This window comes from Myotis daubentonii, chromosome 16 (genome assembly GCF_963259705.1).
Source record: "Myotis daubentonii chromosome 16, mMyoDau2.1, whole genome shotgun sequence".
Classification (NCBI taxonomy): Eukaryota; Metazoa; Chordata; class Mammalia; order Chiroptera; family Vespertilionidae; genus Myotis; species Myotis daubentonii.
This window is the reverse complement of record NC_081855.1, coordinates 38,833,958-38,849,579: the sequence shown is the minus strand read 5'-3', so window position 1 is coordinate 38,849,579 and position 15,622 is coordinate 38,833,958. Positions and strand designations below refer to the sequence as shown.

Sequence of the window (15,622 nt, the reverse complement as noted above, 5' to 3'; positions counted from 1 at the left end):
GCCAGCTAGTAGCACCCACCCATGGTCAGCAAAGTTGCTCCCGTTCTGTGTGATACCCACTTTGCTCAGTTTGTTCATTCTTTAGAAACCCTTCTGGGAACAGCTACCCCTGTCCCGGGGGTCTAAAGATGCACCAGACCTGTCCCTCCCCTGTGGATCTTCTACAGCAGTCTTGGAGTTTCCTAAGAGCTCATTCTCCAAGCCTGTCTTCTGTGTTCTCCACCAAAAGTTAATAGCAGTGTAGCCCAGGCCCTGGGATGAGCTATTTTTATCCAATTTTAATCAGATATTTGAGGCACAGTTGTCTCTCAAGGTTTTATCTATTAGCAACTTATTTACTTTGTACTGAGTTTCACCTGTAAAATACATGTATTTTTGTAGTGGTAAGTTTTGAGTTACTGCCATGGAAGCTTTTTATTATTTAAAAGCTATAGATTAAATATAACAAAACCAATTTCTGGAAAGTTTAATATCACCAAAAAGAAAAGTGAAAAAACATTTTCTACATGGCTGTTCTTTCTTCCTACAGAAAGTTTTTGTCATGCCAAACATGGATGATGTGTATATCCCTATAATGCACTCAGCCATGGACCCTCGCTCCACTTCCTGCCTCCTGAAAGACCCACTCGTGGAAGCTGCTGACCAGCTGTGATGGGTAAAGACCTGACATTGCCAGTATTGAGATCTAGATCCAGGTGCGGGGTTCTTGGCTGCCTGTCTGCTGTAGCACAGGCCTTTCCTCACCACAGCTTCTGTCCTCTGCCTGCCAGTGCCCATTCCACTGAGGTGTCATTCCATGCATCCAGCAACTGGTGTCTGGATTGCCGACTGCAAAACTTTGACTCAAAGGAGATTGGAAGAATCAAGGTGGATCCAGAGGTTCTGTGACTCATACCATGGCTTTGAGTCGACCAGTTTTTGTGGCAGCAAGAGCACATTAAGAGCAAAGCTACAATTGGAAGGCTTCCTTCCCCTTGTCTCAACTCCAAAGCTTTTCCTCAGGCAGCCAGAGCACAAGTGGAACATTTTCTCACTCCTAGTTTATGTGATGCAGCGATCCGCATTTGGAGAATGTCAATGTGGTACCATGTGGAGGGTGGGGAATGGAATTTTGTAAACGATTTCATTGGTGATAAAGATATGCATAGCAACTTACTTTTCTTCATATTAATTTGTCTTGGAAGCAAGTAGCCATAGAACATACACTGACACAATATCAAACTATCCCAAGCCTTTTACCAATGATGTATAACCACCTGGTTCTAATCCCAAATAATTTCCTGACAGCACATGAAAACGTTAAAACACCACATCGTGACCAGGTCACCGTCTTCTAGTGTGCTCCAGGAAACTTTACATAGGTATGCAAAGGCTTTGCTCATCTAGTTTGGGATCTATTGTGGTCAGTTTCCTTTTCTGATGACCCAAACTTAACATCTGTTATCACGAGTCAAGACCAAAAGCCTGCTCATCAAACACTACATATCTCAAAATTAATGTGACATTTCTTCAACGTTGCCAACTTTAATTTGTGCATTTGTGTCAGAATGTTTCGTTTACAAGTGTGGAGGCCCTAATTGTATAATTTGCTTTGAGAATTTAAAATTTGTTTAAAGCTGCATTCAACATCAAAATTACCTTGGGTAACTTTTGATAATTTATGTGTATTAATAGTTTTTTTAAACAGCACCCCGCCTGAACATGACTTTAAAGACATTGATATATTGAAAAAAATACCTGAACCTTTACTTGATTACTTTAATTGGACCATTAACCATTTGACTTAAATTTGACCATCCCAGTCAGTGTGCTGTTCCAATTTCTCATTGTGTAGGCCAGTTTGCCAGTCAGTCCGCATGTCTTGTTCACTGGTCTTTATAATTTCTGTGCAATAACTAAAGGCAGAGGACTAGATGCACTACTGTGTATTGTAAAGAGATGACACATGACTGTACCCTATTGCACTTAAAATAGTATATGGGGGATTTACAATTGCTTGCATTCTTTCACAAAATAAATCTCATATCAAATACTAGATAAAGGCATCTGTTATTTCTACTGAATCCTAATTAAATAGGGACACGTGGGCACTATTTCCTGGGTGATCACTGGACCAGCATTCTTTAGGATCCCAGGTAGTCACTCACCACACCCGACATGAGGTAAGTGCTATTATCCTTAATCCACATTTAATCTGAGGGGAACAGTTTTGAATTGTATTGCCTAGTAGTCTGTTTCTTGGGGCCCCCTCCAGGTGCCAATGCAGTTTATTCTGCACCTGTGCTTCCTCCTACTCAGAAGTGATGCAGCTTAGACTGTTCAATTAGAATCTGGATTACAGCCCTAACTGGTTTGGCTCAGTGGATGGAGTGTCGGCCTGTGGACTGAAAGGTCCCAGGTTCGATTCCAGCCAAGGGCATTACCTTGGTTGAGGGCACATCCCCAGTAGGTGTGCCGGAGGCGGCTGATCTATTTCTCACTCTCTATCCTTTCCTCTGTGAAAAATCAATAAAATGTATTTTTAAAAAAATCTGGATTACAAAGGAGTGACTGTGCCATTATCGAGGTGCCCATGTTGTGCCCAGTAAACCATAAAAATCTAACCTTCACAGCTACACTGTTCTAAGCTGTTTAGGCCAACTGGACTGGGACACTCACCCAACGGTTTAGCCCCACAGTATCCAAACAGGCAGTTGGTCCTTAAATTTACACCTTCGGCAGATTAGATCCTTCCATATCACGACCGAAGCCGGTTCCTATCGAGTAAACCACGCCCTTAAGCTGCTCAAGGCCACAGCCCGTTTCTTTCTCTACCTTCTTTACCGCCACGCACACCGCGTAACTTCAGGTGCATGTGTCTCACTGACGGAGAGCCGGGACTGGCAGGGCGAGCACAGGAAATGCGGGGGGCGGGAGGGGCACTCGGTAGCAGAGCCTACAGGATCCCCAATGTCTCCTTAGGGCATTTCAACCTCGGCTCAAAGGCTGGGTCAGTCCAAACCCCCGGAAAACCCGACCCCGACAGAGCGTGCGGCCGTGTCGCTCGCGGTTAAAAGGGCCGCCGGCAGAGCGCCGTAGGCCCCAGTTATGCGCAAGCAGCTGCTCTGGCGCTGCAGCCTGACCCCCGGCGCCACACGCAGGCGCAGCGGGGGCTCAAAGGCAGCGCGTCACGACAAGAAACACAGACACCAGTGGTAGGAACAATCTGTTTTATTGAGAGCCTCCAGGGAAGGGTCGAAGCGCTGGGAGGGCAATGGATCCGACGTTCTCGGCCGGCCGGACCTGCAAAGAGAGCGGGGGGTAAGCGGTTGCTCCCTCGCCGGCTTGTTCCCTCCTCGCCCCGCCGGCGGCCAGGCTCAGACTCTAGTTCGCATCACCCTTGTCAGCAGTCTAACACGTGCTTTGATTGATTTGTCATCACCGCTGGCCACTCGCCTCCCACCCGGCTCCAGGGCCCGAGTACCCGAGGCCTACCCGCCACAACCCACCGCACTGACAAGCTCACCTCGCAAGCTTACAGCCGCCGAAAGACGGAGACGCGCCCACGGCTTCTACTTAAAGAAGCAGGCAGGGTGCTTGGGCGGGCCCTGCTGTTAGTAACCAATAGCAAGTCAAACTTCTGGCCACGTGCCTGGAAAGTGGCCTAATGATTGGCCGTGCTCGCTGAGTCCTCCAGAATATAGAGTGGTTACAAGCCAACCATGGAGCTGGGAGGCTAGGAGAGTCCTAAATTATTCCCGATTTCTTTCCAGGCCTCGGTGGCGGGCTGGTAATTAGCGCGTCTCTCAATGGCCCACAAAAGAAAACTTGACGAACAACAGGACGCAAGTAATGCCTAATTGTCTGGGATACTCTGTGCCAGTAACTAGGTTCGGAGCTGTGGCTACAAAGGTGGCAAACGAACCTTGCCCCTGAATTCACTGTAACCTTTTCCGGTAGAAAGAGCTTGTGTGGGGGAAAGGAGAATGGTTGCAACCAAATCTGGATAGTGTGATGAGTTCCTCTATGACCTTGGTCACTTAACCTTTCTGACCCTCAGTTTCTGAAAAAGAATATCCAAAAAAAGTTGTAATGATTAAGGGGATTAATGCCAATCGCCGGGCACATTCTGAGTGGTAAACAAATATTTGTTTTTAGGGGACTTTTTTGATGTGGAAAACGTATGTGGTTCCAATACTTTAATAAACTCTAAGATAGCAGCCTACTGTGGAAGCCCAAAGGAGAAAAGGCCTACCTTTAGGAAAGTTAAAAGTTGCTAAATATTGAGCTCATACTGTGAGCCAGGCACACTATTCACCCGTAGACATGGGAATATGACCCTGTGCTCTAAGAGCTTCGTTGACTGGGAAAAGGAACAGTAAACAGTCACAATTTCTGGTTATTTTCATTTCCTTCATATGTTTTCCTTGGGAATTCTTTTTTCCTCTTAATAAGGGAAATGTTTTTTGGTGTGTGTGTGTGTGTGTGTGTAATGATGAAACATTTCAACCTACGAGTCTGTAGTTGAACGGGCCTCTTATTTTTATTTTTTACAGTCTTTAGTTAAATTTTAAAATTCCTATTTGATTTAGAGCAGTAATTATTTTGGAAAGTGTTTTGTCACTTCTATATGATTTTTTTTTTTTTTTTGCTGTTTAAACGTGCGTTATTAATATCAATATTTATTACAGTGTGGTAAAGTTTCTACACTGTATTCAAGTCTATGTGGGAAATGTATTTAAGTTTTTTGAACTAGATTATGATCTATTTTTATATACTCCACAGATTGTTGAAATGAAGATGGTTTTACTATCATCTGCAAATTTTGACATGAAATATTTATCAATTCAGCCTTAGCTGTGTTGTAATTATATTGTCCATATCTCTGTATTTTATAGTTGATTGTGAGTGATGTGTTGATTGATAGTGATGTGTTAAGATTATGCTTCAAATACCAAATGCTGGTGAGAATGCAAAGCAAAAGAAATTTGCTCCATTACTGTTTGGGAACACAAAATAGTACAACCATTTGGAAAAGAAATCAGACAGTTTCTTATAAAGTTAAACACACACTTACTCTATATATGACCTAGCTGTCCCTAGGTTTTTACCCAAGAGAAATGGAAATTTATGTTAACACAAAATCCTGTACACAAATGTTTATAACAACATTATTCATAATCCCCTCTCCCCCCAAACTGGAACAACCCCACAGTCCTTTACTGGGTGAATGGTAAGCAAATTGTGGTACATCCATACAATGCTACTCGGCAATAAAATAGAATAAACTATCGATGCATGCAACACTTGTCAGAGTCTCAGAAGCATTATACTGAGTGAAAGGAGCCAGACTCAAAAGATGGTATGATTCCATTTATAGAACATTCTAAAAAAGAAAACGATAAGGATGGAGAACAGATCAAAGAATTTCCAGGAATTGGGCAAGGGGAGGGTAGAGATATGACCACAAAGAGCAACATGAGAGCATTTTGAAGGGTGATAGAACTGTTCTGTATCTTGATTGTGGTGGTGGTTACAAGACTTTATGCATTTGTCAAAAACTAGTAGAACTGTTCACCCAAAAATTTATTTTTACTGTGAAATTTAAATATTAAAATTAGCCCAGCCAGCATGGCTCAATGGTTGAGCATCAACCTATGAACCAAGAGGTCACGATTCGATTCCCAGTTAGGGCATATGCCCAAGTTTTGGGCTCCATCCCCAGTGTGGGGTGAGCAGGAGGCAGTCGATCAATGATGCTCATCATTGATGTTTCTATCTCCTCTCTTCCTCTCTGAAATAATAAAAACATATATTTTTAAAAAATAAATTGTGCTTCAGTCATTTTCCTTGATTTTTTTCTATTATTCTTTGTTTTGTGTATTTTGAGGCTAGGTCAGCCGTGGGCAAACTACGGCCAGCGGGCCGGATCCGGCCCGTTTGAAATGAATAAAACTAAAAAAAAAAAAAAGACCGTACCCTTTTATGTAATGATGTTTACTTTGAATTTATATTAGTTCACACAAACACTCCATCCATGCTTTTGTTCCGGCCTCCGGTCCAGTTTAAGAACCCATTGTGGCCCTCGAGTCAAAAAGTTTGCCCACCCCTGCCTGGGCTAGGTTGTTTATCTCATTGTGGTTGGTGACTGATAACATTTCTATTGTGGATTACTTATATTTATGTATGAGACAACACTAAACTATTATGGTTTCGGCCTTGAATTCTAATTTATCTTACATTAGATTAGCAATGCTACTTCTGTCTTTTTTGTGTGTGTCTATGTTTGTCTGATATAACTATCTATCCCTTTATTTTTAACCTTTCTATATGATTTTGGTTAATGTGTCCTTTGTAGTAGGCATATGGTTGGATTATAGTATTTAGCTCAATCTGGTAAGATCTTCCTTTTAAAAATTCATTTAAAAATTTTATTATGGCCTTGGTTGGTGTGGCTCAGTTGGATGGAGTGTCATTCCTGGCACCAGAAGGTCACCAGTTTGATTCCCAATCAGGGCACATGCCCCAGTTGCAGATTTGGTCCCCAGTTAGGGTGTTTGCAGGAGGCACCGATCCATGTGACTCTTTTCTCTCTCTCTCTCTCTCTCTCTCTCTCTCCCCTTTCTCCTCCCTCTCTCCCTTCCTCCCACTCTAAAAGTTAATAAAATGTTTTAAGTTTTATTATGAAATAACTCTGCATACAGGAGTACATATAAAGTGTATGTATGGTTGAAGATAATAATTGAATATTCTACTATACTTACCACTTAATTTAAGAAAAATGGCATCAGTAACTTTGAAGTAACTTTCGCCTCTTCTGATTCTTCCTCACTCAGAGAAAACCACCATCCTGAATTTTGAGTTTGTCTTGTTTTGCTTTTCTTTTTAATTTTTCTTCGTATTTTGTATATTATTTAGTCTTGCTTGATTTTGAGCTTTATAGAATATATATAGAATATACTGTATAAATTCTTCTGTGGCTTGCTCTTTTTATTGCTTAATGTTGGTGATGTTCATGTTATTGCATGTAAAGCAACCAGTAATTGTAGTAATACAACCAAGGTAGCATTTCAGTACACAGTTATTCTGCATTTTACACATCTATTCTCTTTATATTAGATGTTTAAAATAGCTTCCAGTTTTTACTATTATAAGCTATTACAAAGCTACTCCGAATATGCTTGTGGGTGGATAAGTTCCTCTAGGGTATGTACATAGAAGCCCAATTGCTGTCTGGTAGGGTAGGCACATTTCCAACTTTCTAGATAATAACAAATTATTTTCCAAAAATAATGCGCTCCCACATTGGCCTACAGTTTTACACCCTCACCAATTCTTGATACTGTCAGACTTTATATAGTTTGCCATATGGTCAGTGTAAAATCCTATCTAATAAAAGAGAAAAATGGTAATTAGCGTACGACGATACCCTTTTCATTGGCTAATCAGGGCTATATGCAAATTAACTGCCAACTAAGATTGGCAGTTAACTGCCAACAAGATGGCAGTTAATTTGCATATGTAGGCACAATGCAGGGAGGCGAAAGGGAAAGCAGGAAGAAGCCCCCTGCCACTGACAGTGATCGGAAACCCAGGGGGGAGCTAAGAGCTGGGGGGCAGGGCAAAGGTGGCCCCGGGGCCGCCTTTGCCCTGCCCCCCAGCCATGATTGGAGAATCAGGTGCCTTTTCCGCCCTGGCCAGTGATAGCAGGAAGTAGGGGTGGAGCCAGCGATGGGAGCTGGGCACGGTCGAAGCTGGCAGTCCCGGGAGCTAGGCGTCCCTTTCCTGGGCCTAAAGTGAAGCCCACGATCGCGGGGCCCTTGCAGCTGCGGGTCCCCGCTGCCCGGGCCGAATGCCTCAGCCAGAGGTGTTAGGCCTGGGCAGGGGCAGAGCCTGCAACCGCGGGGAGCTGGGGATCCCCGGCCCAGGCCTGACACCTCTGCCGGAGCCTCAGGCCTGGTCAAGGGGCCGATCCGGTGATCGGCGATCGGAGGGTGATGAGGGTCAACTCCTCTGGCCGATGCATCAGGCCTGGGCGGGGGGCTGAGCCGGGGATTGGGGGGATATGATGGTCCCCTTGCCCAGGCCTAAAGCCTGGGTCAGAGGCATCAGGCTTGGGCGGGGGGTGGAGCAAGCGATCAGAGGGAGATGGGGGTCCCCTGTCCAAGCCTGACACCTCTGGCGGAGGCGTCAGGCCTGGGCAAGGGGCCGATCCTGCGACTGGAGGATGATGGGGGTCAACGCTTGAGGGCTCCCAGTATGTGAGAGGGGGCAGGCTGGGCTGAGGGACACTCCACCCCCGCCACACACACCCAGTGCACGAATTTCGTGCACCGGGCCCCTAGTGGTATTATAATCAGCCATAGGCCAGGTGTAGTCATATACATCGTTGATTTGGTGCTCTTAGGAATGCTGAGCCAGCATTTCAATCAGGGTTCATTGATTTAAGTTGCCCAACTCAAGCTAGCTGGGGTAAAAAGGGGGAGGTTTTGTTAAATGGGAGGAGAGCTGGGCAGCCTGATCTCGAGCCAACTAGAATCAAACTCAAGCTTGTCCAGGGCTCCCTGACTGCATCCATGCTTCTCTCTATCTGCCATCTTGCTTTTGAATTGGCTTTGTTTGCAGGATGGAGGAGGCTCCTGGGCCTCACACCTCCTGGCTTTGCCACTAGAAAGGAAACGAGGCTCTTTTCATGGTTCTAACCGGAGTCAGACTGGGTACAAGCCTACTCATGGGTCATGTAAAGGTGGCCAGATGAGTAGCTGTTTTGGTTATCTATTACTGCACAATAAACCACTCTGTCACTCGGTGATTTAAAACAACAGCCATTTTATTGTCACTCACAGAATGACCTGAATTAACTGGACTCAGCTGGGAGATTCTTGTGCTCCATGTATCAGCTGAGGTCGCCTAGGGGCTTGCCTGGGCTGGAACATTCAAGATGGCCCAACCAGGTGTCTGCCAGCTGGACTAGCTGGAGCTGTTGATTAGAGCAGCTCCTCTCTCCACGTGGCCTGTGTCTGGATGGCTTGGGTTTCTAAGCTAGCTTCTAAGAGGGAGCATCCAAGAGTTAGTATTCTAAGAGGAAGGAAATGAAGCTGCCAGGCCTCTTAAACCTGTGATGAGGGGTCCCTGGATATCACTTGTGCCCACAACGAGTCACAGGCCCAGTCCAGAGTGAAAGCCAGGGCGCCCTAGCTGGTTTGGCTCAGTAGATAGAGCATTGGCCTGCAGACTAAAGGGTCTTGGGTCAAGGGCACATGCTTGGTTTGTGGGCTCGATTCCCAGTGGGGGGCGTGCAGGAGGCAGCCCATCAATGATTCTCATCATTGATGTTTCTATCTCTCCCTCTGCCTTCTCTGAAATCAATAAAAATATATATTTTTAAAAAGGGGATGGGGGTCCTGGGCACGTACGATTCCGGTCAAGGGCATGTACCTTTGTTGCAGGCTCCTCCCTGGCCCGGACCCTGGTCAGGTGTGCAAGAGGCTACCAATCGATGTGTTTCTCACACATCGATGTTTCTGTCTGTCTCTCCCTCTCTCTTCTACTCTCTTAAAAAAAAAAAAATCAATGGGAAAATATCCTCAGGTGAGGATTAACCACAAAAAAAAAAAGTGAAAGAGAGGAAAAAAGCTCTCCCTGTTGATGGGCAGAGCAGCATGTGGATAGAGGCAGAGAAGGATTATTTGGGGCCATCATTGAGTGGCTTCCACATGGAGTAATATGATTGGGCCAGCCTGCGTAGATGCCCGCTAGGGGGCAGACAGTAAGTCTGTCCACACCACTTGGCATATCCGCTCTTGCAGAGCTGGCCCCAATTCCTGTTTACTTGCTCCCTCTGCGGTCCCAGCAATGAGAACAGCCCCTTGAATGAGGTAAAGGTCAGATGAACTATTGTTGAATTCCTTCTTCTCAGTCTTCTTGTTTGTGTAACTGCATCAGTCAGATGCTTGCCATTCTGCCTTGGCAAGCTTTGTATCTGTCCTCTCCCCTCTTCCTCTAGAGATGGACAATCTCCTAACGGTCTCTCAAACGCCTGCCTCTTCCCCTAACTCTCTCCTTGAAATACAACTTCAGTCCTCTCTCACTCTGCTGCCTATTAGAGAAAGCCCAGCCTGACTGTAGTGGCCCCACCTACTGGCCCATCCTGCTGCCTTCCCAGCCCCATCTCCCACTGCTCCTTTGTGCAGATGCCAAGCACACGCTCAGTGATGAGTCAGCTTGGGCTCCCATGAAGCCACACAGTGCTTTCCTTTCCCCAGCCCCCTGTTCAGGTCCTCCACTCCCCCTAGGACAGTGGTCGGCAAACTCATTAGTCAACAGAGCCAAATATCAACAGTACTTCTTCAAAATAGACTCGCCCAGGCCGAAAACCGACTTCTGCGCATGAGCCACGAAGTTTCAATCGCACTGTACGTGCGCCCGCACGTGGTATTTTGTGGAAGGGCCACACTCAAGGGGCCAAAGAACCGCATGTGGCTCGCGAGCCGCAGTTTGCCGACCACGGCCTAGGATATCCGTTTCTCTGTCAAATCTGACTAAAGGCCCAGCACAGGCACCACTTCTTCCATGAAGCCCTCTCTGCTTTACCCTTCTCACCCCCTTCCTTCCACCAGACCCTGTCTTGAGCACCATAGTTCTATTTCTGAGTTTATTCCTGCCTTCACACACTTTTCACAGCCAGCCTATATATTGGTTATTTCTGTGCATGTCCTATCACCTTTACCAACTTGCAGACTCTTGTGATGTTCCCTCGTGGGACCAATCCATGTACTCAGAAGCCCTTAGTGATGTTCATTCAAAGAATGAATGAATGGCCTGATTAGTGTGGCTCAGTGGTTGAATGTCGATCTATGAACCAGGAGGTCAAGGTTCAATTCCCAGTTAGGGCACATGCCCAGGTTGCGGGCTCGATCCCCAGTGGAGGGCATGCAGGAGGCAGCTGATCAGTGATTCTCATTATCGATGTTTCTATCTCTCTCTCCTTCTCCCTTCCTCTCTGAAATCAACAAAAATATTTTTTAAAAAATGAGTCAATGGTAATCCATGTAGTCATGTCCAAAATGAAGCTGATGAAATTGTAGCTAAAGTTCCTTTCTGCTCTAAAATTTGATTACATCTATGAATGAACTCTCCTAAGGAAAAGGGGATAGACTGGGTAAGGTATACATATTAAGCCTTGAGAAACACAGTCTGGAAGGAGGAAAAAGAGACAGAAAATGGTAATATTCAAAGTGGAAAAGTTCAAGAAAAGGGAACTATTAACATACCCGAACTGAAGAGAGGCCTATGGAAATAAGATCAAGCATGGCCACTGGGATTTTATAAGAGGAAGGACGTTCATGAGCTGCTTAAGAGATGTTTCCAGAAAGTTCTGAGGAAATATGCCAGACTCCAGGGGGTTAGGAGGGACTGACCAGTGAGGAAGTGGCACTCTGAGGACACTGTTTCTGTATTGGTGCTGCATTGGGCCTTTGAGAATAGTAATATATTGGTAACACTATGGACACCATGGTGACAAATACACTTGGCACAGATGGGTGTGAAACGGAACAGCTCAGAGGCAAGTGAACAAATACTCAGGATTGGACTGAACTACCCACAGGGCAGAAACCCCGGGTGTCTGCTGTATTTCTTACATTCTTTTGCACAACCCTCAGGTAAGATCAGGAGACTTACATGTCATTTGAGGCAATGCTCTTTGTCACCACACATATGTATAAACTTGTGGCTGTCGTTCCAGGGACACACACCAATCTGGGCTGCTGCCTAGCTACATTTACAGGTCACACAATGTTACCTTGTCATAATGCTGTGCGAGGGGCAAGAATAACAACCAGCTAGTGGTGGAACACACTCTAGCATCTGGGCCGCCTAGACAAGCTCTGAAGTCATATGGGTAGCTGGATTCTAATCCGGGTTGTGCCTCTCACTGGCTGTGTGCTACCCTCTCAGTTATTAACCTTTTCAAATTTCAACGTGGCATCTGGAAAAATGGGGCGAGTAACACCCACCTCAGAACTGCTGTCCAGATAACGTGGGATGATCCCGTAAAGCATGTATTTCTGCACATTTCCAAACAATCGAGAACACCCCATAAATATTAACTGCGATAATAAGAAACACTCCCTTTTGTGATACAAGAAAGGATGTAGTAGGTTCGGTTCTACAGCAAAGAGAAGTGGTTCGGAATGAGTGTCACATCTTTTCAGACTCAATCATCCGAGAACAGGAAGAGTTCTATTTGCTTAAGAACCAGACTGCTCACAGTGGCAGTGGCTTTTCCTCAATTTCCCTTAAACATGAAGACACGAAGGAGATAGAAAGTTAACCTGCTACCAGGCACTCTCGTTTCATCGTTTCATTTCTCCCACAACTGCCCCACGTGTGCTGTAAGTTCGAGTCTGGAAGCCGCGGCAACAGCACTGGGATCACTAAAAATAAGCCAGAGTCCATTCATTCTCATAAAGATTGTTCCTTTGAGACGTTACTGAACTTTCAACCATGACCTCCCTTTTGGATTTTACCAGCTTTTTCTTTCAAAGGGAGCTACCCTCTCACTAAGTAGCTATCTGCAAACCAACATTATAATCATTTTTAATGAAATTTTGAAGGGTTTTAAATAGAAAAGAGGCATAAACTCTTTTAAAGCTAGGTCATAATTTGTTCCACCAGAGGGCGACATTTGCTAAAATAAATAAAAGAGACTCCTCATAGGGATGAACACGGGACATGGAGAGTAAACTGGATCTCAGGATCTTGGCACCTTAGTCACCTGCAGAAACTGGAAAACACACAGACTTTGGGCTCCACCCTGGAGATTCTGAATCAGTAGGGGAAGAGGGCATGAGAAGGTGTTGGAAATCTGTTTTTGTAAAGCTCTCCAAATTTGGGAACAATTGTTTCAGAGAGAAATGAAAATAAGATTTTAACTACATTTTTCCCACCATTCACCATCCAGATATACTATTCAGGTCCTGCTGATGTGTGTGTGTGTGTGTGTGTGTGTGTGTGTGTGTGTGTGTGTATATATATATAATTTTTTTTACCTTGGTGCAAGAAGAATTATCTTTACAATAAGACCATGACCTTTGCCTGGTTTAGAGGTTGCTATTTAATGAAACTTCCAGAAAGGTATTCTATATGGGCAGATCTACTCCAAAGGCACCCTACAAAATATTTCCACTTCCGATGGTATTTATCAATAATGCCAGTTTTTGCTTTATCAGAAGTAAAAAGCTGTCTAAAGCAATGCCTGGCTGTGGAGCAAGATTGTGGACAATGCTGCCATAAATAAAACCAAAGCTTATCAGTATGAGTTGCCAGTCAACTGAACTGCATAAAACATATCCAGTGATTAAATGTAAGAACAACCTAATTGGTCCATAAGAAATTCTGAGAGCATATGACAGTGCAGTTAAGACCTGGGGGTGTTAGGTCCAGCTGAGTTCAAGATATATATATACCTGACCGGGCTCCTTGAAATGAATTTTTTCCCTTCTTTATTGGATCTTTACAAGTGATTTATGAGTCAAATTGAGGTTAAGCATTCCCCTTTGTGTTTCGTCCACTGGTGCTAACAAGGTCACAGTGACATTTTGAATTGTCAAAGACTGCCAGAGTTTCAGTACAGAAAGTTCCCCCATCTAGACTTCCTCTGTTTGAGAAAAAGCACCAGAGGAGAAGGCATGGGAAAGGGGTGTGTTTTTTTAGTCAAACTTCTTTCCTACTCAAGCATGTGGTCTTACAGATCCTGCTGTCAGCTTGCAAGCCGGGCAGGTAATCATTAAAGGGCTCCTCCCTGGGCACCTGGCCACACTGCTCGGGAGTGATGCAGCCTCTGTTTTAACCCAGCTCCCCACCAATCCCAAACCTCTCTGTTTGCATTTAGACGTGCAGATAACACTTTTCAAAACGTGTCTACCACTTTCACAGTGGCCAAGACTCAAACTGCTCTGGACTCTCGGCATTGGTTGATGAGTCCCTTGACTGGCCTCGGAGTAGGGGTTGGGAATGGGTAACTGTTTACAGGATGCTGCTTACTTCAGACAGGCCTGTGTTACAGTCAGGGAGGGTTGGTCCACAGTGCACACAGACCAGGTCCCGGGCCAGTCCCCCACTGCTTTGCTGTTTTCTCTTTCATTGCTTACTCCTTTCCCCAAACCCTGAAAAATCTTAGGTTTTATTATGAGCTGGTTGGGAAAAATTAGAGAAGTTACTTACCCCTTTTCTCCTAAGACCTATTTGTGTCTTGCTCCGACTCTTGGTTGACTCATGACAAACAACATGTCCTCTGTCTTCTCTTCCAAGTGGAGGGCAGCATGGGACCCAGTGACCACACAGCTGCTGGGCTCTTTAATTTAGGCTAATAGCCCACAACCCGCAAACAGAACTCGTTTGGGACCTCAACACACCCACTCGCTCCGATGAGTTGTGACACGTGTCATCCCAAGCTTCAGGAGGTCACAGATGCAAATGCCACGTGAACACCATGACACCAGCAGCCGAAGTGAGTTCCTTTTTTGGAACTGATAATTTTTGGCAAATGATTTGGCCACGGTTTATTCCGAAAGGAACTGATGCCTGTTGGACATGATTTGAGGGGGGAATTCCTGAGGGGGGAAAAGAAAAAGGAAGAAAGGCCTTCCGACTAGCTGAGTGGCAGCTGGAGGACCCCAGGGCTGTGGAGTCGGCGACATGGGCGCAGGCAGAAGCGCTGGAATTGCTGGCCTCCCGTCAGCTGTTGCCCTGGCTCCGGAGGGCGCCGGCGGGAAGACCAAGCGGGGGCTCTGGGCAGCCGGCACCGCCTGTCTCCTGGCCTTTCCCCTGATCAAGTCTGACTCAAGGGGTCTCTCGGAGGGACGAGCGGTACCTCCTACCTCCTGGGGGAAGGGGTGCGCCCGCGTGGCGAGGCTGCCGGCCTTTCCCCCGCACCCCGATAAGCTCCCAGCCTCGACAGCCCGGCGCCCCTAGATGCGGACGCCTGGGCTGGTGCTGTCCAGCCACCCCAGCCGCGGGACCTGGGCCGGCCAGCAGCCTGCGCTGACCTCGGCCCCGCCCACCGCGCCAGCCCCGCCCACACTCGAGCCTGGCCCTGCCCTCGCGGTGGCCCCGCCCAGTCTCGGGCCCGCCCCCAGCCCGGACCCGCCCCGACCGGAAGAAGCGCCGGCCCGGCGCTTAAAGGGTCGGGAATGGGGGTGTCGCCGCCGCCTAGTCAGCTCTTCCTTCGCTGAAGACCAGCCGCCGCCGCGCTGTCCTCGCGGCGCCCCCGCCCCGTCCTCCGCCCTCCCGCACCGCCCCCCAGAGCCGGCTGGCTGGGCCGGCAGCCGGGACGGAGCTCTCGCCATGCCCGCCCGGCGGCGGCTGCTGCTGCTGCTGCTGTTGGCGCTGCTGCTGCCCGGCTCCAGGGTGAGTGACCGGGAATCGTGGGATGGGGGGACATCTCGGGGCCCCGCCGGACTCCGAGCTGGGAGCGCAGCGGCGGCGGCTCGAGGCCCCGTGCGCCCCGGCGGAGGCTCCAGACGCGCGTAGGAGGCAGCGCCGGGCGGGGAGCGAACGCCTCCTGGCTGGTCCGAGTGGCGGCCGCGGCCAGCCACGCCGAGGCGCACGCCACCCGGAGGGCCTCGCGGCCAGCGCGGTG

General features: G+C 47.0%; 2 protein-coding genes, 1 long non-coding RNA gene and 2 other non-coding genes across 9 annotated transcripts in view; 2 read left to right on the top strand and 3 right to left on the bottom strand.

Moving 5' to 3' along the window:
- The window catches only part of TEX2 (testis expressed 2), a 95,423-nt gene extending 93,382 nt beyond the window's left edge, over positions 1-2,041 (top strand). For all 5 annotated transcript variants that reach the window (XM_059669957.1, XM_059669958.1, XM_059669963.1 and 2 more), the window contains one exon: positions 530-2,041. In XM_059669957.1, the coding sequence (XP_059525940.1) occupies positions 530-652 (123 nt within the window). In that variant the 3' untranslated portion in view covers positions 653-2,041. The remainder of the gene's footprint in view (positions 1-529) is intronic.
- Positions 2,042-3,034: 993 nt separating this feature from the next.
- LOC132219476 (small nucleolar RNA SNORA76) lies at positions 3,035-3,166 on the bottom strand. Its single transcript, XR_009449477.1, has one exon. It is a non-coding gene; the product is annotated as a small nucleolar RNA SNORA76 (small nucleolar RNA).
- Positions 3,167-3,194: 28 nt separating this feature from the next.
- LOC132218579 (uncharacterized) lies at positions 3,195-5,136 on the bottom strand. Its single transcript, XR_009449219.1, has 2 exons — positions 3,506-5,136; positions 3,195-3,282 (listed from the first exon to the last, which is right to left on the bottom strand). It is a non-coding gene; the product is annotated as an uncharacterized LOC132218579 (long non-coding RNA).
- On the bottom strand, positions 3,355-3,424 carry LOC132219445 (small nucleolar RNA SNORD104). The gene has a single exon (XR_009449456.1). It is a non-coding gene; the product is annotated as a small nucleolar RNA SNORD104 (small nucleolar RNA).
- A 10,000-nt stretch (positions 5,137-15,136) lies between the features above and the next one.
- Positions 15,137-15,622, top strand: part of ERN1 (endoplasmic reticulum to nucleus signaling 1) — a 68,714-nt gene continuing 68,228 nt past the window's right edge. The window contains exon 1 of the mRNA XM_059671677.1: positions 15,137-15,390. Within this exon, the coding sequence (XP_059527660.1) occupies positions 15,328-15,390 (63 nt within the window). The 5' untranslated portion in view covers positions 15,137-15,327. The remainder of the gene's footprint in view (positions 15,391-15,622) is intronic.